The sequence below is a fragment of the Nuphar pumila genome, chromosome 5, assembly GCF_984573655.1.
Source record: "Nuphar pumila chromosome 5, dmNupPumi1.hap1.1, whole genome shotgun sequence".
Classification (NCBI taxonomy): domain Eukaryota; kingdom Viridiplantae; phylum Streptophyta; class Magnoliopsida; order Nymphaeales; family Nymphaeaceae; genus Nuphar; species Nuphar pumila.
The window spans coordinates 1,710,519-1,737,726 of NC_143253.1; the positions used below are offsets into that span (position 1 = coordinate 1,710,519).

Sequence of the window (27,208 nt, forward strand, 5' to 3'; positions counted from 1 at the left end):
TGACGGTTTTTCCATGATATGTGGTGAAATAAACAGGCCCTAAATGTTAAATCTGTCAATCCCATGTTTGAGGCTATGACGGCATCTGACTGGCTGTTCGTACTATTTATAGCTTGCCACAAGACTCACAACCACATTTGAACTTTATCAACAATAAAAAAAAAAGGAATGCCCCTAATCTTAGTATTAAGAAAACAATCATTTGGTTTTGTTCTTAATGCAGAAACTGCTACTTATTTAATTATTTTTAGTTGCCTTGTTTCATTGTCACATACATGAGGAAATTAAAAAAATATGTGTGATATTCTCACTGACAGGTTCACGAAATTCTAAGGTGTCTCTTTCATGTTTCCTGTCTACATCTCATATTTTGATTTTTGAATCTTTGCTCCAATGGTATTGAAGAAATTCCCGTTGCAAGTTTCTATTAGATAAGACTACCAAGTCCATGGGCATCATGACAGGAGGTGATGCTTGAATGTTTCCACCCCTTTGCTTCCCTTGTAAGTGAAAGAGACGCACATCATCAGTTTCATCTATTAACAAGAAACAGTCCTTTCAAGAAAACAACCAAGTGATAAACAATTCTTAGGAAAAGACATTGGTTGTGAATAGGTAAACGGTAAACCTAGAACACTAACAATTGTGAGACAAGATAACGCTTTTTTTTTTTTCTGAAATTTTCATTTAGAGGCCAATCTTTTGCCAAAATTTTCAAAAAAAAGTTTCATGTTTTCTGAAAAAACATTTTAAGTCCAAGTTTTAACTAAATTTGACAAAAAGTTTTGTTTCTGGTTAAGCTAGGACAAAAAGAATAACTCATCACCTGCACATTGGTAGGCTTTCAGTTGGTAAAACTCTCTCTCTCTCTCTCTCTCTCTCTCTCTCTCTCTCTCTCTCTCTATATATATATATATATATATATATATATATATATATATATATATATATATATATATATAGGTTTCTCAAGTGAGGAAAACCAAAGGCGATTGAAATACTTCATATTTGAGAAGCTGCAAGTGTTATGTGTTGAAAACTTAATCAATATCATGATATAAATCATATTTTCATATAACATGATATGCAAATAAAACATTTGATTCAAATCGTAACAAGGCTCAAGCATGTCATATTCGGTTTTAAACCAAAATTCATACGAAGGCAACAAATCAAACATATGCACGAAACAAAATAAGAACACCACAATCATGTTAGTATTCTATAACAGGCTAAGGCGTATAAAAATATTTCTCTTAGAAAAGATTCGCCCTCACATACGGTGCAAAAAGAATCCGACATCCTTCCCAAAGAATACAATAGTCTCGAAGATCTGAGTCGGTGCACTTCGATGATAGATCGCCCTTCGAAAACAACCTCAACTAACGACTGCTGCAAAACTCTTCTTTTCGAGAAACACCTACAGAGAAGCAAAAGAGAGCAGAGAAAGAGAGAAAACCGACACTACAAGAAAATTGTTAATTAGCGACGGAAATTAGCGACGGATTTTTCCCGTCGCTACTTAGCGACAGATTAGCTAGAGATAGAATCTGTCGCTAATTTGCGACGGATTAGCGAGGAAACGACTTTTATCGCTAATCTGTCGCTACTTAGCGACGGATTAGCGACTGCATGTTTTTGTCGCTACTTTTGATTACAAGAACACCATTTTAGCGACGGATTTAGAGAGGGAACTCTGTCGTCGCTACTCCGTCGCTAATTAGCGATGGAGTAGCGACAGAATATATTCTGTCGCTTTTTTGGTATTTGGGTTTCGCGACGGCTTCGCGACGGAATTTTTCCGTCGCTAAGCCGTCGCTAAATGTCGCGTAAATCCCTAATCCCATCCCTCTTTCTCTTTTCCCTGTTTCGCTGTACTGCACCCTCCCGCCGCCCGTCGGCCCTCGCCACCGTCCGGCCACCGCCGCTCGCCAGCCGCCGCTCCCCGTCCACCGCTCGCCAGCCGGCGCTCGCCAGCTGCCGCTCCCCGTCAACCTCCCGCCACCGTCCGGCGAAGCGCAGGTTCTTCTTCTTCTTCTTCTTCTTCTTCTTCTTCTTCTTCTAAACGCAGGGGGTACGCCCCTTCCCTGCCGGAAACGGAGGGGGTTTAACCCCCTGCCGTGCTTTCCGGCAGGGGGGGTCGACCCCCTGCGTTTTCGGCAAGGGGGGTCGACCCCCTGTCGGAAAGGCATGAACACTTCACCAGTTATTGGTTCTTCCAGTTACGGCTCACCAACTTCTTGCGCCGACATAAGCTCCAAGCAGCCGACTATTCTTTCCGGTGATGATGTACGCGAGATCATTAATGAATCACTGAATAACTACTTCCAATACACCGTCGCCCCCTTTCTCCGAAATGAGATCAAGGCCGTTGTTCAGGATAGGGGATCTTCGATTCCAGGTCCCTCTCAGGTATAATCACATATATAGTTTTTTTGACTATCTTAAAGCACATCTGAGCATGGTAGAATCACATATAGAGTTTTTCTAGATGCCTTAGAACACATATGAACATGCTATAATCACATATTCAATTTTTTTACTGCCTTAGCACACATATGAGCATGATAGAATCACATATATATATATTTAACTTTTTGTCTGTCTTAGAGCACATATGAGCATGATAGAATCACATATAAAGTTTTTTTGATTGCATTAGAACACATAAGCATGCTATAATCACATATTCAGTTTTTTTACTGCCTAAGAACACATATGAGCATATTATAATCACATATTCTGTTTTTTGACTGCCTTAGCACACATATGAACATGCTATAATAACATATAGAGTTTTTTAACTGCCTTAGAACACATATGAACATGTTATATATCATTTATGATAGAATCACATATAAAATTTTTTGCTTTGCCTGCCTTAGAGCACATATGAGCATGCTATATTCACATATTCAATTTTTTTACTGCCTTAGCACACATACGAGCATGATCGAATCACATATATAGTTTTTTGCTTGCCTTAAAGCACATCTGAGCATGGTAGAATCACATATAGAGTTTTTTTATATGCCTTAGAACACATATGAACATGCTATAATCACATATTCAATTTTTTGACTGCCTTAGCACACATATGAGCATGATAGAATCACATATAGAGTTTTTTTATTGCCTTAGATCACACATGAGCACATGATAGAATCACATATAGTGTGTAATTTATTTCATTATATTTTGTTTATCAATACTGACTGTTCTTTTCTTGTGTAGGCTGCTAGCGATAATCAGGGTAGTGGAGCTGAAGGGACAGATAAAGACAATGAACAAGAAGACGCACAAAATCTTGGCGATGATTAGAGGACTGTGTTGAAGAAGTTCTATTTTTTTTATTTTTCCTAATTGTAATTGTTGAATTGTAAATAATTAAACTTCTTAGTTTTAAGGTGGAACGATTAATTATTATAGATACTTGTTATATGAATTTTTTTGTGTGGTTTGTTTTTTATTTACAGGAAATATAAATTGTACAGTTCTCCGTAATTAATTTTTAAATAAAATTTTTTTGATTTTTTTTCGTTTTTGCGACGGATGATTCCGTCGCTATTCATATTAATCTAGCGACGGCTTAGCGACGGAATTAAATCCGTCGCCACGCCGTGGTCGCCGTTTAGTACCGGCAGATTGGCGACGGAATATAGCGCTCGTTATTCCGTCGCAATTAGCGACGGACTTGGCGACGGAATAATTCCGTCGCCAGTTAGCGTCGAAATATTCGCGACGTAAGCATACTGTCGCCGCGTTGTCGCTAATCCGTCGCTAACATGGTTAGCGACGGATTAGCGACGGATTAGCGACGAAAGGTGGTCGTCGCTAATCTACTGCTCTGTTGTAGTGCGAGAGTCACTTGCGTCTGTATGTGTGTCTGTAACTGCAGCCCTCTAACCACGTTTTATAACCCCTGAACGGGTACCAAAACGTGGAAGAGACATGTTACTATTTACGAAGTAACGTGACCCGTTAACGGAATGATCCGTTTCTCATTATTTAATCTAAATAAAAACAATAAATGCGGGACAAAAAGAACATTGAACTTATGGATATGGCCCTAAAGAATCCGAACCTGAACCCAAACCCGAGTTCGACACAGCATGGCGGGCGAGCATGCATGTGTGTGTGTTAGCCATCATATCCCTTTGTTCTTTGGAACACGTGATAGAATTTCTATGTAAGTTATAAACCCAACAACCTTTTTGAGATTTTTCAATATGAGACTATTTCACATCATCAAAGTCCAAAAGTACTTCATAAAGGAGTGGTCCTCAAATTGTTTTCTCCTTTGAATTAACTCCGCATCTCTTCTTACATCCAACATTATAGACTATGATTCTGGGGTGTTTTGATTGCGAGAAACGTTTGTTAAGTTCTGCCCAAACTTCGAATGCAGACTCCCCATAAATAACACTCAATGCAAGGTCTTTACTTAAGAAATTGAGAATCCATGATAAGACTGCCAGCTAGGCTTGATGAGCATCCCATCAACAAAGCCTAATTTGTTTTTAGAAATCAAAGCGGTACAAATAGCTCGACACCACGTACGGGTGATTGTCTCCTGTGAGTGGTTGAGATACAACCGTTAATATAAGTATTGTTGCTGCTGTTATTGTAGGAGGCCATGATATCAGTTGAAGGTGGCGAGTTATCAACGATCTCTGCAGTGATCAATGTCGGGAAGGTGTTGACCAGATGCTTTGAAGATGAGCAGCAGGGATAGAAGGCAACAATTTATCAGCGATCTCTGCAATGACCAGCGTCAGGGATCACTTCGACCAGATCTGCAAGACGAGTTGGAATATCACATTGGGAATGGATTGGCTGAGTGTGATATGGAAAAACAACAAACGGTTTGGATCGATCTCAGCTCTGATACCATGAAAAAAAACAGAAGGCTGGTGGAGAAGACAAATAAATTTTTTTTTTTATCGTTTTCTGATTACTTGTATGATGGAAACACTATTACAGAATGTACAAAAATGAGGACGATTACACGTCTCTTGATAACGTTTTCTCCATAAAAAATCCCAAATTCTATCTAAACAGACCTAATGAAGTGCGATATTTCAGGTAATGAATGGAACCGTTACCTTTACTTTCACGTGAATGTGATACATCAGGAAATGTATATTCCTGTTATACAACAAATGAATGAAACTGTTACCTTCACGTGATTGGTAATTTTATGTGAATTGTTAACTTTCCAATAATATCTTAGGCAAAGTAGAAGTGGGAAATGGTTTCGTTTTCGTTTGTTGTTTGTCGAAGGCTAGCAAGCGTTGGTTGTGTGGAGTTATATCTTGAAGACGTGCTTTTGACATCACGTTCGGATGGATCATTCTGATTTACTTTCTCACTGGAATGAGAAAGTGAATCGGATTTGTATAATTAAGCAGCCTAACATAAAAAGTGAAAGTTGTGAGAAAGTGAATCTCATTTGCCTTTGCAAATGAGAGTCACTTTCCAATTTGCTTGAAATTCAAAATCACATGAGACCCCAGAATCTCAAGCAAAATAGAAAGTGATTCTGAATCATGCTTTTTTTTTTAAAGGATCTGCCGAAAGGATGAATCAGATCATCCCTAAAGCCCAATGGAATGATGTGAACCCGTCACTTCAGGTTGCATCCCTCCTATTCAGCCTCACTGAATTAGAATTTTGGCGTTTTTGGAGGGACCGGCCTCCGAACTGGAAGCCGTTTTATGAATGTATTCCCTTTGGAATCTAATCTTTTTGCATCAATTTTTGCTTGTATATAATCAATATATAATATGTAGGGCAGGGATCCTACCCCCAGCGTTTTCCTGGTGAAAAAAAAAAAACTCATAGTTGGTTACTCGGTTCCTTTAATTGAAGTTTCTATTTGACAGATTCAATGAAAACGTTAGGTCTTCCAAACGTCATTTTCATATGACATGGAATTATTTTTAGAATTCTAGGAAAAAAGTGATATTGTGAATTTTCTTTTGTTTTCCTAGTTTTTTTCCCATTGGTTGAATAGAAAATTTTCTTCTCTTTTTAATTCCTATTATAAAACAAAAACGGGTTGTGCTTCTAAAGAAAAACTAGCAGCCTAGCAGCTGCTATATTAGTATTTGTTCTTAGGGTAATGTATCGAGGATTTGACCAATACTTTTATCAACGTCATGAAATCATGTATTCTAGGGTACTGGGGGAGGGGCGATCTAGGGATGACCTCAACCTTTTGCTTTTGCATGAAGTGGCCACTCTCATGACCCATACTATTTTTTTCATTTCATATTAAGAATAAGAACGTGGTCTTTCCTAAATAAATGAGTTGACCAATTATACAAAACCCACATGAGTGACTGGAGTCTCATCACTCTAGTAAAAAATACACATTTGTGGCATGGATGGGATTGAAATCCATGCCACAAATATAATTATTGTTTTTTTTATCCGTGATGTCATTGTGATATTAAACACCATAAAGGAACCGTCCATCTGGAATATCACTGGTGCAAGTTGTTTACAAATCTGACCCCGTCAAATGTGATCAAAACAACTTGAAATCTCAAGATGTGGTATGAAATATGGGATAAGAGGATGCCATCTTAATTGATTAACGCAAAATCTATTGATGCATTAAAAAACTACAGCCATGATTACATCAAGATAAAACATAACCATCCAAACAAATAAGGCATTTTTTAAACCAAAACAAGAACAACCATTTAAAAAAAAACTCAAACAAATAATACATAAGAAAAAGAGAGAAAATATTGAAGTTGGAGAGCACTATATTAAGTACGTATATTGTCAGCTTCATTTTTCATCTACACAAAAGAAAACCCCGAAAAAAACCGGCAACGGAAAGCCACATTAACGGAAACGTCACATCTTAACGGAGAACTCGCACTGCTTGCTGACGATCTTCGAGTTCACTGTTAGCTTGTCAACGGCGACGTCACAACGGACCTTGACGGTGAACGTCCACGTCTTAACGGAACCAACCTTGAGCTTAACGGGAACGTCAAGCAAGACGAACAGTGGCACCTGGCCGTCGTTGTGCGCTTGGATCAACGCTAGATGGACTGCGCTCGACAGCTGGACGTTCGATCCCGCCAGCACCATCGGGAAGACCGACACGTTCCGTGTTCCCTGATAGAACGCCGGAATTTCTCCGGAGACCAGCCGATCGCCAGAAAAAGAGACGGAAACGTCGCTTCCTCTCTCGTAGAAGATCCCGATCTTCTTGTTAGGATTTTCTGCACGAACGTAAAGGTCGAACTCCGGCGAGGAGAGTAGGGCTTTGGAGATGTCGAAGCCCTTGACGGAGAGGGAATCGATGGAGAAGGAAGGAGTTTTCGGCCGGAAAACGAGGTAAAAGACGGCGCCGGCGATGGCGATCACGCCGGCGAGAAGGAGGAGGATGCCGATGAGCCAGCAGATGACGCGGCAGCAGGAACAGGAGCGCCGGGGCCGGGAGAGCTTCTTGTAGCGCCGGGCGTTCTCCGGCGGGGGGACTCTTAAGATCGCGTCCTTGGGAACCTGGACCACGTAGCTCGGAGGCGGAAGCGGGGGAGGAGACGAGCGAGGGAGAGAGGGAGAGAATACTCGCCAGAGTCGAACGTCAGCTTTCGCTCCGATGGCGGAGGGTGGGGCTCCGGCGCCACGAGATCGGCAGGGTGGACGCGCTTCGCCATGGACGGCGATGGAATCGTTTCTTCTTCTTCCCTCTGCAAATTGGGCCCGAAATCAGAGAGGAAGGCAACATTACTTCCAGGATTCTTATACAAAAGAGAGAGAGAGAGAGAGAGAGAGAGAGAGAGAGAGGGGAAAACGAGGCGAACAAGTCAAGTTCAAGAGAGAGAGAGAGAGAGAGAGAGAATGCGTCAAGCGCGTGGGGGGTGATATTTTCAGACTTGCGACATCGGAGAGTGGACTAGGGAGCGGGGGAGCCCGTTTACTGAGCTTCTTACAAATCTGACCCTAATGAATTTATATAACATCGGATATACCCTTGTGGCGGTGAAATGTCCGAGACGTCGGTACGGAAAAAGTAACCCGGTTCTTGGTGAGGGTTCCTTAATCATAAAAAATAAAAGGTTCTATTTGAGTAATCAGATCTGGTTAAACGGATTCAAATTTCGAATTTTTTTATTAGGAATTGGATGATGAAAAGCTCACACCAAATATGTTTTTCAACCGTAAACAGATTTCAATGTTTGTCAAATTTTAAATATAAAAAGAAACCAAAATTATATCCCACAATCTGTTTATAATAATTGAATATGATTTTGGCTTACCAAATGCAACTAAATGGAATCAACTATGGTTCATGTAAGGGTGCTGAGATGAAGACACCGGATCAAATCCTGTTGGGCGCACGGGTGTGCTCGTAGTTTTTATAGGTGGGCCACATAAGGCAAGGTGGCTGTGAAGCCCTACACGGGGTTCTCCTTGCTTTGGTGAGGTGAGGGTTCCTCGTTATAAAAAGGGACATATTCTTTGGGTTGGGTATAATTTAATTATGACTTTGGGCATCGATCTTAAAAACTGAATATCAAGAAACTTTTGTTAAATTTGAGTTGGTTTAAACTCATCTTTTGTTTCAAATAAATGGTATAATTTTTTTTTTATACGAGGACATGGCATTGGATAGAAATGATTGAAGGAGAAGGATTCATGTGGAAGACCCGGAATGATTTTCTTTTTTGGTTTATATCGCCGACCCCAATTGTTGTATACGAGATTATTTTTCTCACGTCAAGAGTAATTGAATTGTGGATTGGATCTAATCTATGATTTTGGATATGGGTCATACTTTTGTGGGACCGAGTTGGTTCACTCAAGTTTTAATTGAATTAATAGTATATAAAATTGATTACCCTTTAGATTTTTTAAATGGACTTAACAGTACTAGAGGGTTTTGGAACTACTGCACAAGTTACTGAAAGAAAATATATAATTATGATGGGTGCTTTTCACTCAACTTGCAAGAAAGTATATTACGTGCAAACTCTTACATCATATATCAGTATCATGAACATTGGGTGTCATGGGCTTGTGGTCCCACTAACCCTAGCTAGTTACCAACATATTTTAAAATTAATGATATTTTCATAAAATGATGAAATCCCAATACAATCGTTAACGTTTTTGCAAATATCATCCATTTTTTAATATCAGAATATTACTTTGATATTAATATCTAATTTTGTTGATTTTTACTTTTCAAACCCTTTTTTATATATGCTTATATATGTTCCTTAAAACTCTAAACTTTATGCAAAAGATATTGCATAGATACACCCATGCATGGTGACAAATATCGTTCATGAGTTATTTGAGGCAAGGTAAAGAATCAGCAGATTTTTTTTTTTGGTTTTTTGATAACTGAGAAAAACTACTTTGTTCGCACTAGAAAGTACACCTAGCTAGGTATGTTTGTTTGGTTGTGTTTCATAAAAGTGAAAATGTTCTACGTTAATTCATTTTTTATAAGGTTTGCTTAGAGTAATTATGTCACAAAAGTTTTATTTTTTTATTGCTTTTAAAGTATTTTTTTTAAAATATATTAGAAAGTGAATCTCATGTAACCAATGCAAACGTAACCTTAGTTTTGATATTATGGTAAAAAGACTTGATGGGATTGTAATTTGTGACGTCCCTTGCTAAACATGCAAAGCGATGGTGGGCAAAAAATTAATAAAAAAAAAGTAAAAACAACATTTAGATAAAAAAGAAACACTTTGTTAGGTAAATATTTAAACACTAAAAATATTAAATTTTTTTGTTTTGTTAGTGAAACCTGGGGTGAGGCAGAACCCCTACCAGTTAAATAAGAAATACCATTTGGGTTTGGAACTTGCAACGTCTCGCGATACAAGGTAACGTGTGCTAACTGCTCCTGCCGACCCCGTTGGTATAAACTAAAATGTTATTAGTAAGATTTTAGAGATATCGTGACGTTATGAGGATTTTCACTGATTTATTGATGCATCATTCAAAATCTTGGCGATATTTGTGCTCATGGACCAAAGTGGAGCATTGTGAATCCAACATAGGGCTGCATAGCCTAGTCCAATGTCCATCCGGAGCCAAGGTATGTCTGGGCAAGCTGCGTGGTTGCTCAGCAGGAACAGTATCCAAATCCAGATCCATAAAAAGTAGAGGTGCAAATGGATCAGGTATGGGACTGATCATGCCATACGCTAATGTGAATTTAAAATGCAAATAGCGGATCTAAATTCGAATCTGAAGTCGAAACTTGCCTGATCAGCTAGGGCTAAAGTTGAAACCTAAATACACTGAATAAAACTGGGCTGGATTTTGATTCGAATCCATAAAAAAAGATCCAGCCTAAAAGAGTAATCTGAATCTAACCCGAACCTGTAAATAAACCGAGTAAGCAAATTTTTAATACGATCGGAATGCACATTCGGATCTCATTTTAAGGATCTAAATCCGAAAATAATATGCTAAACTCGGTTCGGATATCTGATTATGTCTGATTCGTTTGCACCCATGGGTCCGAAACCATCCGGAACCGACTCGTTTGCAGCCACCGTGAGCGCTCACTTCCAGAGAGCGCCTATTTAAAAGCCTCTTTGAGTTTGGTTTGGCGGGAAATCGATCGCAACGTTTCTTTGCAGAATCTTGGAGCCAAAATTAGGGGCGGACGATCGATTTCTTTCCCGAGCCCTCACAAGTAAGGGATTCTAGGGTTTCGTTGCCTCCCTCTCATGCATTCGGATGCTCAAGTAGGGCTAAATTCGATCCAGAATTGGGGCGCGCTCGATTTTTAGGGTTTCCTTCCCGACGAAGTGACTCTGCGGAATGGCGGACGACGGAAGGAGCGTAGGCGATCTAAGATCTCGCGTGAGTCCGAAATATTTTCTTCTTTAATTCACTTCTCCTTTTTCATTTCAGTCGAAAGTTGATCGGTTTCTCGTTTATTAGTCCGTTACTCTTCCAATCTATAAAGAAATTCCTCTATTGTTTACTCAAAATTATTTTATCTACGGATATTGAAATTCATTAATCGATGTAATTCAGGGGTGGTAATGTGCATAATCGATGTTTTGATGAACTGCATTGGTTGATCTTCGGGTATTCTTTGCTATGCAACATGTGTGTGTGTGTGTGTGTTTAATCATCTCGAATTGATTGATGTATTCAAGTCACGGGTTTCATTGATGATGGCAATAAATTGGATAATTTATATGGGGTCTTTGATGATGGCATTAAATTGGATAATTTATAGAGAATTTTTGGTGAAGCTTGTTCATGCCAGATGATTGTAGATTTCTCAGCGATGAATTGGCAAAATCGCCGTCTAATCAAGTTCGTGTCTCAAGATGATCTTCCTTTGCTGATAATTTTTAAAAATATCACTCTATGGTCTCATCTATGAACCTGAAGTTCAAGATGAATCGACGACTTATGCACTGCATGAACCAGCTCACCAGCTCTAGAAAGATGTCAATGGCTGGGTCGTCCCCAACAACTTCGTCTCTTTGATGAAGTCCTAAACATGCAATGTTTTGTGTGTCTTTCACTGCCATCAAGAAATCCTTCAATTTCCTTTTGGCTAAAGGTAAGGTTTATTTCACGGCAGATTGCAGTTTTCTTTGATCATTAGATTTTAAGATTTTGCAGTTTTCTTTGATCATTAAGTAGGTTTTAAGATTGGGGCTCATTTTCATTTCATTCCTCTTTGCTGTGGCTGAGCTGCCTTTAGCGTGCACGCGCGCACACACACACATTATCTCTCTCTCTCTCTCACACACACATGGTGACACTACAAGGAAAATGTTAATTAGCGACGGAAATTTGCGACGGATTTTTTCCGTTGCAAATTTGCGACTGATTAGTTAGAGAAAACTTTCTTCATGAATCCGTCGCTAAGTAGCGACAGGTTAGCGATAAAAGTTTTCTCTAGCTAATCTGTCGCTAATTAGCGACGGATTAACGACAACAATTGTTTCGTCGCTAATTCTCAATGCAAGAAAAACATTTTAGCGAGGGAAAAATTCTTTCGCTAATCCGTCGCTACTTCTTCGGAGGACAACGACGTTGAAGAGCGCGTTGGAGAGTGGAGGACGACGACGCCGGAGGACAGTCGGCGATCGCTGGAAGACGTCGGCGCCGGTTCACGGAGGACGACGACGCCGGTTCACGGAGGACGGCGATGCTGGTTCACAGAGGATGACGGCGACGCCGGTTCACGGAAGATGACGGTGCCGGTTCATGGAGGACGGCGACGCCGGAGAGCACCGGTTCACGGTTCACGGAGGACGGTCGGCGATCGCTGGAGGACGTCGGCGCCGGTTCATGAAGGACGACGACGCCGATTCACGGAGGACGGCGATGCTGGTTCACGGAAGATGACGGCGACGCTGGTTCACGGAAGATGACGGTGCCGGTTCACGGAGGACGACGACGCCGGTTCACGGAGGACGACGACGCCGGTTCACGGAGGACGACGATGCCGGAGAGCACCGGTTCACGGAGGACGATACAAGTCCGGCGACGAGGCAAAGCGATCATTCTGTGCAATGCCTGTCGGGTGCGGTATAAGTCCAGCTTATTCCTGTCGGAATACCGCCCGATAGGGATCATTTTTTTTTATTTTTTTTAAATTTAGCGACGGATAATGTCCGTCGCTAATCTGTCGCAAATTAACGACGAAATTAACGACATATAAGTTTTTCCGCTAATTAGCGAGCAAAAATTCGCGATAGCCTCTATCCATCGCTAAACAGTTTAGCGCCGGATTAACGATGGATATGAGCCGTCACTAATCCACGATTTTCTTATAGTGTGATTGGATTTGGTGTTAAGGGCTTTTATCAATAAATCACTGAATAAAATGGCATGCATATTAGGTGCTATTGTAAGTAATAAGTACTGTGATCTTTAATTCTTTCCAATTGGGAGAGATGTTAAAATATATGTATGTATATATATACATATTCATGTATTTTACATGTTCTCAGTTTTGTAATAGTTAATGCCCTATAGGGACATTTTTGTCTTTTCACTTGTAATAACAATAATTGTTTATTAGAATGAGCCATTGTTTTTATTTTCTTTTGTTTTGTACCAAGTCATTGGGGGGCTCCCACCCATAGAGTTATAACCGTTGGGAGCTCCCCAACAACTCTATGTGGGGAGCTCTTAATGGCTTTCCTTCTTTGTTTTGTGTATAAATAGGGGATGTACCTCTTATTTTTCAACGCTTTCCAAAGCATCTTATCAATAAAAGTGCCTGTTATTTTACTTGTTTGCCTAGCCCTTTGTTGACTCTTTGTGTTGTCCCATATTGGACTTGTGCTTATGCACTTTTGTCCTTGTATCTTGCCTTGTTTTGTTCACTTTTGGACTCGTATGTTTTTTTGCACATTGTTCTTATAATTTTGCATACTTCATTACATGGTATTAGAGTCATAGGACTCTTGGCCCTTTGAAAGGTGGTCATTGAAAGATCATGATTCTTGGGATCATGGTGCTTGTGGTATCTTTAGTGGAATGACTCTTCCATGTTATTTTATTATCCTTCTTTCTTCTTCTATCTAGCCAAATATGGATAAAGAACAAGAGATTGATCTCTCTTTCAAATTGAATGTTTCAAGTACATGATGTGGACGTCCGCAATGAAAAATAACCTCAAAGGCAAGAAGCTTTAGGGATATGTGATGAGCTCTATTCCGAAACAATTACTCAAACTCACTAAGTTAGAAGGAGATTAAGAAAAAGCTTTGGAAGAAAATGCTCGCATTAAAGCCATTGAAGATCATCAATCCAAGATAGAAGATTGGGAAAACAAATATGTAAAAATTCTTGCATGGTTTATACACAATATTGAGCTAAAAATATGTGCCAACATTGCTAAGTTTCGCAAGGCGAATGGAGCTTGGTTCTTTATGAAATGTATGTACGTTCAAAAAGACCTTGCTAGGCAATTCTTTCTAAAAAAAAATATACCATTAAACAAGGGCACATGAGTATCTGTGATTACTTTAGTACTCTTGATCCCTTATAAGATGAATTATCTCTTTTTGAACCCAAGTGGGTTGATAGTGAAGATGTTAAACTAAGAAAAGAGCAAACGAAAAAATAACATATTTTCTAATTTTTACACGGGCTTAGACCCGAATATGAACAAGTTAGTTCTTCTCTCTTTTATAGATCTAAGTGTCTTCTCTTGGAAGATGTCATTGCTAAAATATGTCAAGAAGAAACTCGTCTTGGTATTGGGGATGGAGTGTTGGTCGTGTCCAAACTCGGCAATCATGTGAAAACTTACAAGCCTCCATACTTTGGGATGCAAAATAGCTATAATGGTGGGTATAAAAAGGCTATTTGTCATCATTGTCATGAACAGAGACATATTCGACCAAATTGTCCCAAGTTATATGACTTCTCCAAGAACAAGGTAGCCTCCGTTGAAGAATTCACACCAAGAAAGAAAGAACCAATTAAGGAAATAAATTCTTTTTTACTTGTGCAATTATCGGAGGAACTTCGACAGTTACTCAAATCTTCATCTACATCAGGTGCCATAATAGCCTCATCTTCTCCTCGAGGTATGTCTTCCTGGATCCTTGATTCGAGAGGCCTCCTTTCATATAACATCTCATGAGAATGGTCTATTCGATTTGTACATTAACTTGAAAACTATCTATGTTTCAAATGTTGATGGAATGTCTTTGCAAATTAAAAGTATTGAAAGTTTAAATCATTTTCAAAGCTTTTTTGTGTCAAAAGTAAGGGTTGTTGCTCAACAAAATTTAAACCTCCTTTTTGTTTCTCAAATTTTCGATCATGGATATGAAATCTCATTTGCATTTAAGGGTTGCTCTGTGCAGGATCTTTGGTTCGGAAAGCAGCCTGGGCAAGGCCATAGGAAGAAAGATCTCTATTTCATGAACAATTTGAATCTTCCTTCAAAATTATTTTGTAATTATGTTCAAGATAATGATATATAAACTTGGCATAAAAGACTTGGACAATAAAGCTACTTAAAAATGTACTTTTTTCTTTTGGGAAAAATTTTTGTAATAAAAAGATTTAACTTGCAAAGTTTGCATTTTTGGAAATATGAAATCCATCTCATTTTTTAATAGAATTTTTGTTTCTAAATGACCTTTTGAATTAGTGCATACAGATGTTTGAGGACCTTCTTTCGTCGTATCAAAAGGAGGGTATTCATATTATATTATATTTATTGATGACTTCACTAGATATGTATGGATCTACTTTCTCAACCTTAAATCTGATGTTTTCTGATTCTTTAAAAAATTTCATATGATTGTTAAAAATCAATTTCTAAGTAATATTTCTATTCTTATATCTTATTCGGGTGGATAATATTTTTTAAATGAATTTTAAAATTATTTAAAATTAAATGAGATTTGTCATTAAAAGTCATGTTCTACAACTCCTCAACAAAATGGTTTAGCCGGAAGAAAACATAGGCATATTATAGAAACCACTAGGACACTACTTATTTTTAAAGATATTATAAAAAAAATTTAGGTCGAGACCACTATAACATCAACTTATTTGATTAATAGGATGCTCTCATCATCCTTACAAAATATATCTCTATATGAAAAATCATTCAAAAGAACAATTGATTTCAATCAGTTACGTATTTTTGGTTGTAAATGTTTTGTTATTTTACATAAAAGAGATAAATTGTCTTCAAAAACCATTGAATGTGCATTCATGGGTTATGGAGAAAATAAAAAAGGATATAGTTGTTTTGACCTTAAAAATAACAAAATTATATGTTTTCAAGGATATAACCTTTTTGGAAAATAAAAATGGGCTTGAGAAAACTAAAGAGAAAGAAGACGTAGATTATGCTTTTCTATTTGATCTCTTACTTCAAGAAGAGTTTGAAAGTTTTTCATCTTGTACCTGTATTGAGAGAGAGAGAGAGAGAGAGAGAGAGAGAGAGAAACCCAAAGTAGCGATTGTGGTTGTCATAATTTCTTCATTCAGAAATCGTGACCTAATGGCTGTATTAATATACTTAAGTTTACATTGTGGGTCGGGTCAGGTCTGGTGTAATATCCGAACCCGGATACAAGTGAAAATACAGAGGACTTATGCATGAATGTTTCGGGTCTGGTACATGATCCAGATCCGAAACACTGTTCACCTTTTTCACCCTCCCTCAAGTTGATCATGGTTATGGACCATGAACAACTTGCCTTTAAGCATCCAAAAATGATCCTTTGTTAACCTTTTCGTAAATAGATCTGCAACTTGTCTTTCAGTATTGACGAACTCTAGCTCAATCTCTTTTTCTTCAACTTTTTGTCTCACAAAGTGTTGGTCAATCTCAATGTGCTTAGCACGACTGTGATGTACTGGATTGAATGACATGTTTATAGCACTTTGGTTGTCACATAGCAAGATAGTGTGGGAGATCTTTTCTCCTACTTCAGTTAGTAGATGTCTGATCCATATGGCTTCGGCAGTAGCAGCAACCATAGATCTATACTCAGCCTCAGTACTTGATCTAGCGATAGCCTTTTGTTTTCTACCGCTCCAAGAGACTAAATTTCTTCCAATGAAAGCACAATATCCTGATGTAGATCTTCGTTCATCAGGATCTTCTGCCCAGTCTGCATCACAATAGACAGTGAGTATGTGTTCATCTTTGCCATGTGACTGTGGTGAGTATATCAATCCATCCCCAATAGTCCCTTTCAGATATCTAAGGATCCTCTTGGCGGCTTTCATATATCCAGTACGTGGCACATGCAGAAATTAAGACACTTGATTGACTGAATAAACAATATCAGGTCTAGTGAATGTGAGGTACTGTAACATTCCTATTATGTTTCGATACCTGGTGGGGTCATCACACAGATCTCCATCATGAGCGCTAAGTTTTTGATGAAGCACACTCGGAGTTCCCAGAGGTTTGCAGTCTTTCATGCCTGCCTTGCTGAGAACATCTACGGTGTGCTTGTGTTGAGTGAGTGTCAAGCCACGAGCTTGATTATCAACTTCTACTCCAAGAAAATAGCATAGAGCTCCAAGATCTTTCATTTTGAACCTCTGACCTAGTAAGTCTTTTACTTCTTGGATGTGGGCCACAGTGTTTCCTGTGATAACAATATCATCGACATAAATTAATAACAGAGTGGTCACAGTCTGACTTCTGAAAATAAATAATGAGTGGTCCAGCATGGAACGTGAAAATCCATGTTTCTGAATCTCTAGTGAGAAGCTATCAAACCAAGAGCGAGATGCTTGCTTCAGACCATAGATAGCTCTTTTTAACCTGCACACATGAGTTTTACAATTTTGTTCTTGATATTCAGGGGGTTGCTCTATGTACACTTCCTCCAAGTCCCCATGCAAGAAAGCATTTTTAACATCAAGATGACTCAACTTCCATCTATGTTCAACAGCCAGATAAATAATAATTTGAATGGTTCCCATTCTTACAACCGGACTAAAAGTCTCATCATAGTCTTGCCCTGCTTCTTAAGTGAATCCTTTTGCCACGAGCCTTGACATGTATCGTTCAATGGTTCCATATGGCTTGTACTTTATCTTGTAGACCCATTTACATCCGACAACATTTTTGTCAGGTGGTTTGGGAACAACTTCCCAGGTTCCACATTCATGCAATGCTTGCATTTCATCATTCATGGCTTCTACCCACGTGGTAGAAGTGGCTGCCTAGTAGTACATAGTGGGCTCATCTTCCTTATTTAGAGCAGTAAAAAGAAGTTGAAGATCCAAAGAGAAGTTGTTATAGCTAACCCACCTGTCAATGAGATGTCGTATGCGGTTTGATTTTCTGACCTCAAGAGTATGGGAAGGAGTCAGATTGCTGACTGAGACATGATCTGAATGGCTTGATGTTGTCAGTCTCTATTTAGAATAGACAATGCCTTTGTATATGCCCGATACTTTCTATGAATTTTGTGGCCTTGACGTCTCAGTGTTCTCAAACATCTCTTCTTCTTGCTGCACCCAATCTGATGAACATGCTTCATTAGAGCCAGCAAAAAGTTCTGAACTCAACCAAGGATAGTAAACTTCAGTTGGTGTATTCGTTGCATCAGCTCTGTCATTAAAATTTTGTTCATCAAAGACAACATTTCTTGAGATTCTGATACGTTTGTTGGTGGGATCAAAATACCTATATCCTTTGTAGTCATCTGCGTATCCCACAAACCTACACTTCTAGGTCTTGTCCTGAAATTTGTTTCTCAGGGACTGATCAATATGCACATAGCAAACACATCCAAAAACACGCAAATCGTGATAACTAGGATGAGCTCCAAAGAGACAGTGATAAGGAGACTTATTTTCCAGAATAACCATGGGCAATCTATTTATCACATGCACGACAGAATGAAAAGCTTTTGTCCATAGGTTGATGAGAAGATTACTGTCATGAAGCATACTCATGGCACTTTCAACGATATGTCTATGTTTTCGTTCAGCAATCCCATTTTGTTGAGGGGTGTGAGGGCAGGACACCCTTCTTCCTATTCCGTTATTTCGAAGAAAAGAAATAAAATCACGGGATGAGAATTCCCCACCTCCATCACATTAGAAAAATTGAATAGACTCAGAAAATAGATTTTTGACCAAGGAAAGAAAATTTTGAAACAAAAAGAAGACTTCTGACTTATTTTTTATGAAATATATCCAAGTGTATTGATAGTAACTATCAACAAAGATTAGATAATATCTGCTTCCAAACCCAGAGACAATTGGGGTGGGTCCCCACACATCAGAACAAATAATCTCAAAAGGTTTTGAAGCTCTCTTATTAATAGAATAGAAAGGCAATACATGACTCTTGCATGAAAGACAACTGGAACATTTATGGCTGCTCTCATCCCCATTAAGACTTTTTTTTGGAATGAGATTATTAGAAACAAGTTTCTCAATAAAATGACTCCCACAATGTCCTAACCGACTATGCCATAAGAATGACTTATTACATTCAGAGATGCTAAAAACACTGGCAGAAGAGGATGAACACGACTCTAATGAAGGCTTCAAAAATCAGGTGGGCATGACGAACAACATGACATGGAGCTTCTTTAAAGACATACATGTTGCCTCATCTTTTTCCTTCAGCGAATATTTCTCTCGTGCGTAGGTCCTTGACCTGCACAGAGAAGAGAGTGAATTCAACTGAAGCATTATTATCATCAATAAGTTTGGAGACAGAGACAATATTTTTCTTAATGTCAGGAGCATGAAGAACGTCAGAAAGAGTAAAAGTGGAATGTGACATGAGAATGAGTCTTTCCAACATGAAAAACAGGATGGTGGGATCCATCTTCGGTGACAATCTTACTTTTTTTCGAAATAAGGAATAGGGTTAGAAATTTTACCTGCATCGCCGGTTACATGAGTTGCTGCCCTTGAATCGACAAACCATGTGCCTTCATCACTCTGCTTCAATTTTAACTCTGACAAGGCAGATATCAGCAAATCTTTAATCTCTCAACTGTCTCTGGTATTTGTGAACTTTCTTTTGGTTTCTGTCTGTGGACCATTTCCTTTATTCTCTGGATTATGCCAGCAATTCACCTTGATATGCCCCTTCTTGTTACAAAGGAAGCAAGTAGGATTGGATTTTGGTCCCTTAAGCTAACATGTTTCAGGGGATCATTCGGGAAGTAGTGGGTGACTAATGAATGAGATTACCTTATAAGCTAATGCTTTGCTTCTACTGTCGTTCTATTTATCAGCATGTACTTGAAAAGATTTTTCTTCTTCCTTTTCCTTTTGGCAGCCTTTTCAAGAATGTAGCTGCCAACATTTGATGTATCCTGTAAAAAGACTGAAGAAATAGGCTTTCTTTCTTTCTTTCTTTTAATAAGCTAATTTAGATCGTTGGTTCCATTCCAGAGCAACTACATTGATTTTGCACGTTAAGCTTTGTGATTGTATGGGTTTTTGTCGTAGTCACCTATATTGATATCCAAAGTTGACGTGGAGCAAGAAAATTTGATCTAGAAAGACAAGCACAATGCAATGACCACAAGATTTGTTCTTTTTTTTTTACTTAATCAATTTGAAAATATCAAATTTCTTTATTCTTTCAGTTGGCGAAGAGAAAAGTGTACGAGAAAAGAAAAGAAAAAAAATTAGGATGAGAAATTGATCGGGAGGCTTGCTATTTCCTCAATCTGTTTTTAATACAATAGGACACACTAAAATAAGCTATTTGAAGTCATAAAAGAAAGAAATGTTTTTTAGAAACAGATTTTTCCTTGGAACAGTCACAGCAGAAACCTCCGAATTGTGCCAAATAAGTAACGAAACATATTAGAAATCTACATTTTGAAGAGCCAGAGAATTGGTAATTAGAAGTGCAAAAGGAAGAAGATTTTCGGCAGTGGATCTGCACGAAACTACGAAATTTCAACTCGAGTCAACTAAAATCTTTGCAAAAACCAATCAGACCACAAAGGATCGCTGGAAGTAGAAAAAACAATAAAAATCATTAGTTTTGACGAGTTCAATTATGGACCAAATATCGAACAAGAAAAGGAAAAATTAGAGAGAAAAAGTTCGGAGTTTCGGGAGAACACTTTCTGATAGTCGCTCCCTGGGGCTTCACTCTCATAGCAGAGATTGCATATCACAAAGTGTCAGACAACTAAAATTTCTCTATAAATGTTTTTCACCATTTACACCTTGATCAGCACTAACCCCACAACAAACTACAATGCAATTTTAATTTATAATTGCCTACCATGAAAAAATACGGGGGTTCTTTTGGTAGTTCTAAGATTTCTCTCTCTTCACAGCAAGTAACCATACGCATATGAAAGTATAACGATAAGGATGTCCATTAAGACACCAGATATATCGATTTGTCTGTAAACTTGAAACAGCAATGTACAAAACAGGCCAATGCATTGTCTTCCAAGACAACAGTTTGGTCTGCAAGGTTAAAGCAACACTGACCAAGACACGCGCTTCAACTTCTGAAAATAAAAACCGAGAAAGCAAGATGGAACAAATCTGGACTATAATATGAGATTTATATAATGATCACACATGCTGCTTCACAATAGCTGATAGCAATATTAGATGCATATATGGTTTGCTGGTCCTTTGCGAGTAACCTCTATAATTGAAAAAGACCCATGAACAATTTATTAATTTCTCATTAAGAATATAGCCATATCAGTGGTCCCTTTGAGTTTGTGGACAGGTCATGTAATGATAAATATTGCATCTTAGACAAGTTAAAGCTTGGGGTATTGGTGCCTTCTTCTCAATTAAGAACATGTCCATGAAGCTGATGGCTATCTGCAAGCCCTCAATCATCTTTATTGCGTGAATTGTTGTTATGAGCTTACATGATTCAAAAATAGAATTAATGTTCATAAAAGTGGAAAGAAGAAACAAATGCAGTGGACAAAAAGATGGATATAGATGCCACATTCTGCTTTGGAGAGAGAGAGAGAGGGAGCTGACACTCAACCCTTATACCATTACACGCAAGAAACTGAACTATACATTGTGAGCATGAAATGATCCAAGACAACAAACCTGACAGAGAATTAAATGAAATGAACCGACAATTTCACTCTTGCAGGGAATAAAAAAATACCACCCTAATAAGCACATAATAAAAACTCATGCTACTCGAAAGAATACATATAAAGACCAAAATACAACTGCCACTACAAAAAATCCTCTGATACTCATGCAGACTTCCACACCCATGAAATCTTCAAACTATATAACAAACTGCAAAATCCAATTATACAACCAATATTTTCAACTCCACACTAAATCTAAATCATTCGAATTCGAGCGGGAGGTGGAGCTAAAGCTAGAATACTGCTCATGCTTTGATTTCCTGTCTTTTCCTTTATACTCACTGCACTTGAATTATATAAACCATTGCTTTCTTTAGCCTTCAAAACTTCAGGATTTTACGTCAAAACTATGGTGGTTCTCTTCTTTACCATCTCCACCAGATTCTCTTTCTTTGATTGAATGCACCTCAAGAACAACAGACTGGAGACCTGTTTCAACTGATTCAGGTTCAGATTTCTCAATGCCAGAGCCTACTTGTTTCTCTTGGTCTTCAATGGGTTCACTAAAAGTGGTTTCCCCAAGATCCTGTTTGCTGAATTGCTTCAGTGCCAAATCAATATCCCCAAGAGATTTTGCTTCAAGAACTTCCATCACTGCATGGTTATCATGAACCTTTGGAAGCTGTGTGATTTTCCCCTGGGAACCATGTTTTTCAGAGTCTCCAGAAAATTGCTTCAATACCGGCTCAATGTCATCAAGAGATCTGGCTTCAACAACTTCCACCTCTGACTGACCATGCCTCATTTCCAAATGCTCTTGTGCAGATCCAACTTCATACTCCGCAAAATATCTTTCATGTTCAATCAATTGATGACTGCTTGATTTGCTAGATTCTCCTTCACGGAACTGCTTCAAATCAAGACTAAGGTCTTCTGCCGACTTTGCTTCAAGAATCGACATTTCTGCCAAATAACTTGTTTCAGAATCTTCTTTTGATTCTCCACCAACAAGCATTTCCAGTTTCTTTTCTGATTCGTGTATGGAAGGCATCACTTCTGCAACTCTGAAATCACCAATAGTGTCTAATTCAGATAGCAGGTCTTCATCAAGACCTTTGATGCATTCAACCTCCTCTTTTCCCATCACCCAGACGTCATGGTCAGCTCCCTGGTACGGCTTGGAAATTTCTATAGTACTCAGATTCATCTCATTATGCCCATTTAAAGAATCTGAAGTAGATAACACAGTCTCTGAAACTATTGACGGTTGCATGTAGTTTTTTTCTGCAACGTCCTGCTCAGTTGTTTCTGATGAGAAGATATGTATATGCTTCGGTGATTCATCATGGCATCCATTTTGTAGTAGCTCAGAAATGACATGTTCCACACCTGATGGCCCTGATGATTCAGGTAGTTCCGTAGACTCCAACAGCTGTGAACCATTTAACGCATTAAAATCAACAGAAGTTTGATTCACAGAAACAGCATCAGCACTTTGCACATAACCCACATGCACATTTCCAGACTCGCATGTCTCTGTCACCTGAAAATCAATTATACCCGTATTCATTATTTCATGCTGCTTTTCATGTTGAAAATATTTGAGAACAATAGAAAATGGCATGTTTAAGGAACTAACCTCTGAAACTTGTTGACGACCAACCAAGGACAGATGAACAACTGATTCGTCTCCTTTGAGAAGTATTCTTTCTGATGTTATTACAGTTTGATCAACAACTGAAACAGCATCAGCATCTGATCTCTCCTCAGCATCAGAAGGATGGGCATAAACATGGACAAAATCCTCATCATCCTTATTCACTGACCTTAGAGACGATTCAGCAGCATGGATGATCTTGGCATATTCTTCATGGCAGCTGGATCGGATTGTTTGAATCTCATCAACATGCTGTCCAGCATCCTCCAAAATGAGATTATCTTCCCTTGTTGAGGGGTTTATCCATGAAGATGAATCAGCAACATGCAGAGTCTGTGTTGCAATATTTTCTGGTACAACAGAAGCTGGTTCTTTTTGAATTGTCTGAATGTTTTGATCTTGGAGAGCTGCTGATAAGCGAACTTGCATGTCATGAACTTCTGAGACTTCACGTGACCTCGACTCAATCTCCTCTGCTCTGGACAAGCTTGCTGATGACTTCCATGAGTGTTCTTCACTTGAATGGATCTCTTCATTAGCTTCATCTTCCTTCAGTTCCGGTAGCTCTTTTCCACAGTGGGATTGATAATTCCCATCTGACTGGCTTTGATCATCTCTAACTGATGCAGAAACGGCATCTGGCAAAAGATCTTCAACAACCAAAACATTTTTCGAAGCAGCCACAGCAGGTGCATTCACTGCTTTGCCTCGTCCATCAACAATCTCTTCTCTGAAACCATTCACGATGTTTTTCTCGACCACCATACCAGGAGAACCTGATTCTGAGATCTCCACAGGAGCATCATCAGAGGCTACTGAAGGAGACCGGAAAATGCCCTTCTCCATAAAGAGATCAGATTCAGCTATTGATGCCAAACCTGAGTGAGATTTTTCGAGTGCGGATGGGCTTGAATCAAAAACTGGCTCTCCGACCCGGCTGTCATCTGCCTCCTTTCTCAGAATATCAGATTCCTTGGACTCTGGTTGTGCAATTTCAGTAGAGCCTGTTGAAGAACCACTCCAGGACCTGAGGTTATCATTTCCTTTATTAATGTTTGCACCAAACGTTGTCTCATCTCCATCTGATGAGGCAGAGGAACTTGAATCATCAAAATTTTCTTCAACAACATCTGATCCTGCATACTGCTTACTTGGAGACTCATCAAGAGGAAGTATAAGATGCTCAGGTGAACCCAGAGTTGCATACTCCATGCGGACATTCTTCATCTTCATCCCTTCAGATGGCGCATCTGATTCCTCTGGCGTAAATTTATCGAAACCACTATCTGAACCCGAAACATGTGAGCTAGATCCTATGTGGTGGTGAAAAGATTCAGTTTCCTGAACGGGCTCCTCTGTAATATCAGAAGCAACCGATTCAATATCAGGAGCAAGCTCTGCCTCACAATTGCTTTGTTCTTGCCTGACTTCCATGTGGTCCACTTCTTCTGAGGACTGACTTTCCGTCTCTGATGACGATGGATCACTCTCAGCTGGTTCAACAGAAGCATAAGTTACTGCATGAACAATTTCAGCTTCATTAGTTTCACCATGCAGTGTTTCATGATCTTGTTGTGCCTCAACAGAAGAAACTAATTCAGTCTGTAACAAGCTGTTTATGTTAGAATCTTCAGTTGCCTTCTGAATATTGGAAAATATACCTTTTTCCAACTGATTTGCATTGTGAGTACCAACTTGTTGGATATCTTCATCCACTGCTCCAGCAACATGGCCATGAAAAGACCTCAAAGAATGAGAACCATCATTGTTGCCCTGCTGTTTCTGGGGTTCCACATAGCTCATGCTAGAAGGCGAATTTACATGGGAAAACCCTTGAAAACCTGCAACAGAATTCACAACTGTCATATCATAAACAGAACCCATATCGACATCAATCTTCTCTTGACCAATACCTCCAAAGTGTGAACCACCCAGCAAATTAGTTTCGTTTGTATACAATCCCTTCTGATGAATAGTCGTGAATTCTCCATGGGTTGAAGTTTCTCCTGTAAGCATATCATCTGTGTCAGCCTGATCATATGGAAGATCAAAAGGGTTTCGTTTTGCTGATAGGGTTGAGGCCGCCCTGGCTGATGCAGGTGCTGATAGGTCTAGCATTTCTTCCTCTCCATCACAGGGTAAATCAAAAGGATTTCGTCTGATAGCAGGAAGTGTTACAGACCGACCAAAAACAAGTGGAGCTTGAACAGGAACAGGATCCAGGAGAAAATTGAATGAAGGATCATCAATATCCAACAGTGATATCTTCTCGTCTGATTGTAGGTCTATAAGGTCCTTCTCTAACTCGATCTTTTTGTTTCTCCTAGCACGACGTTTTGCCATCAGATTCTCCAGACGTTGATTCCTCTCCAATTCAGAACTGCCCAGATCCATGACATTCTTTATGTCATCATCAGTCCAGGTGACCCCAGTCATCTCCTTGTGACCTCCATCTCCTTCACGAGTCTCGGCACCTACCTTCCTCAACTCAACACTATCATCATCATCATCATCATCATCATCATCATCATCATCAGAATCTTGGTTTTCGGAAGATTCCTCAGAATTTCCATCAGATACTTCAACAGAAGTTGGTTGAGGAGTTTCAGAATCCAGAAGAGGGTGAAGCTCATCAAGCATGGGCATTATATCAGCCATGGAGGCATCAGGAGAAGAACTCTCAGCATGCTCTGAGTCTAAGCTAGAGTGAGAGAACTGGTCATCATGATCAATCCGTGATAACTTCTCATGATGATCAACCGGCGAACCCAAAGAGGAAGCAAAAGAATCCTCAACATGGGCATCAGGAATTTTCACCTGATCTTTGGGATCCTCGACTTTAGGTTTAATCACCTCAACCTGATCCTCCTGAATCTTCTTCTCCTCTTTGGCCCTTTCCTCATCATTCATCACGAAACGAACAGTTCGTCTACTGTTAGAACGACAATAAAATTTGCTCTTGTTTGTTGAATCCTCTTGGGTTTCACCAGCTTTCAAGTCTTCAACCATTTTAGCACCATGAATTCCTGGTTCTTCCCTTCTCAAAGCACGTCTGGGAGTAAATATCATATCCACCTCACCTGCGTCGTCTCCAGACACAACCTTGTCCGCCTTACCTTTCTCCACATGGAACTCACCTCCCCCTTTCTCTTCATGGGGTGGCAAGGGCTCCCCACCTTTAATCCCTCCTCCATTATCACCCAAACTTCTATAATTGATTTCCTCTTCTTTGATCGTCTCGATCGCGTGTGTTTCGATCCCAAGTAGGGGAGTCTCCATCTCAGAATTCCCATCTTTCTCAATAACACCACGATCAACACTACCACCAGCTTTAAGAGAAGAGATCTCTTGGTCTCTCTCTTCTTTCTCCTCAATGATCTCAGGAATATGGGGCTGCCCAAAACTCAAAAGGGTTCCCAGAAGAACGGCGGTACATACGACCACTGGAGAACTCGAAAGCACGAAATAGAACACAGCAGGGGAAAATGCATACAACAACACAAAGAAAACCAATATACCCACAACAAAAGGGTGTGCACGTGCAGATCTACAACAAGTCTTAGTGAAATAGATCAAACCTTTCTTAGTGTGGGAACCAACCTTCTTGCAATCGATACCCATCTTCAATTTTTTTTATGTTAATCTTCTACAACGTGATACCACCCAAAGACAACTAAAGGATACTAACATAAACTAATCTAAGGAACCATTAACGGGCTTCTATATCAGAAATCTGATAGACACCCATATGGGTCTCTCCCAAAAGCATAAAAATCAGAGAGAGAGAGAAGAAGAAGAAGAAGAAGAAGAACCAACAAAGGAAAAATGAGAAGAAAAACAGATTGGAGCCAAAAAATAGCTTCTTTTCTTGATAGGTGTATCCAGAAATCACAGATTTGATGATAATAATAGCAATGGGAGGAAGAGATTGACTTACTTGAATTGAAGGAGGTTGTTTTATGGTTTTGAAACGGTCAATCTCTGTTGTTGTCGATCTCTACCTCTCTCTTTC

At 39.2% G+C, this 27,208-nt stretch overlaps 2 protein-coding genes across 5 annotated transcripts; both read right to left on the reverse strand.

Moving 5' to 3' along the window:
• Positions 1-6,652: 6,652 nt before the first annotated feature.
• On the reverse strand, positions 6,653-7,758 carry LOC149836428 (NDR1/HIN1-like protein 13). Its single transcript, XM_090006986.1, is given in 2 exon segments — positions 6,653-7,558; positions 7,561-7,758. Coding segments are annotated over 2 exon segments (810 nt in total). The 5' UTR covers positions 7,683-7,758; the 3' UTR covers positions 6,653-6,870.
• Positions 7,759-21,455: 13,697 nt separating this feature from the next.
• On the reverse strand, positions 21,456-26,957 carry LOC149836429 (uncharacterized). 4 transcript variants are annotated; one of them, XM_090005327.1, is made up of 4 exons: positions 25,110-26,957; positions 24,858-25,037; positions 23,179-24,713; positions 21,456-23,082 (listed from the first exon to the last, which is right to left on the reverse strand). In XM_090005327.1, the coding sequence occupies exons 1-4, from the start codon at positions 26,815-26,817 to the stop codon at positions 21,928-21,930; spliced, it is 4,578 nt and encodes a 1,525-aa protein (XP_089861453.1). In that variant the 5' UTR covers positions 26,818-26,957; the 3' UTR covers positions 21,456-21,927. The 4 variants fall into 4 exon arrangements, with proteins under 4 accessions (XP_089861453.1, XP_089861451.1, XP_089861452.1 ...); XM_090005325.1 differs by having other exon boundaries at positions 23,179-25,037; XM_090005326.1 differs by having other exon boundaries at positions 24,858-26,957.
• Between the last annotated feature and the right edge of the window lie 251 nt (positions 26,958-27,208).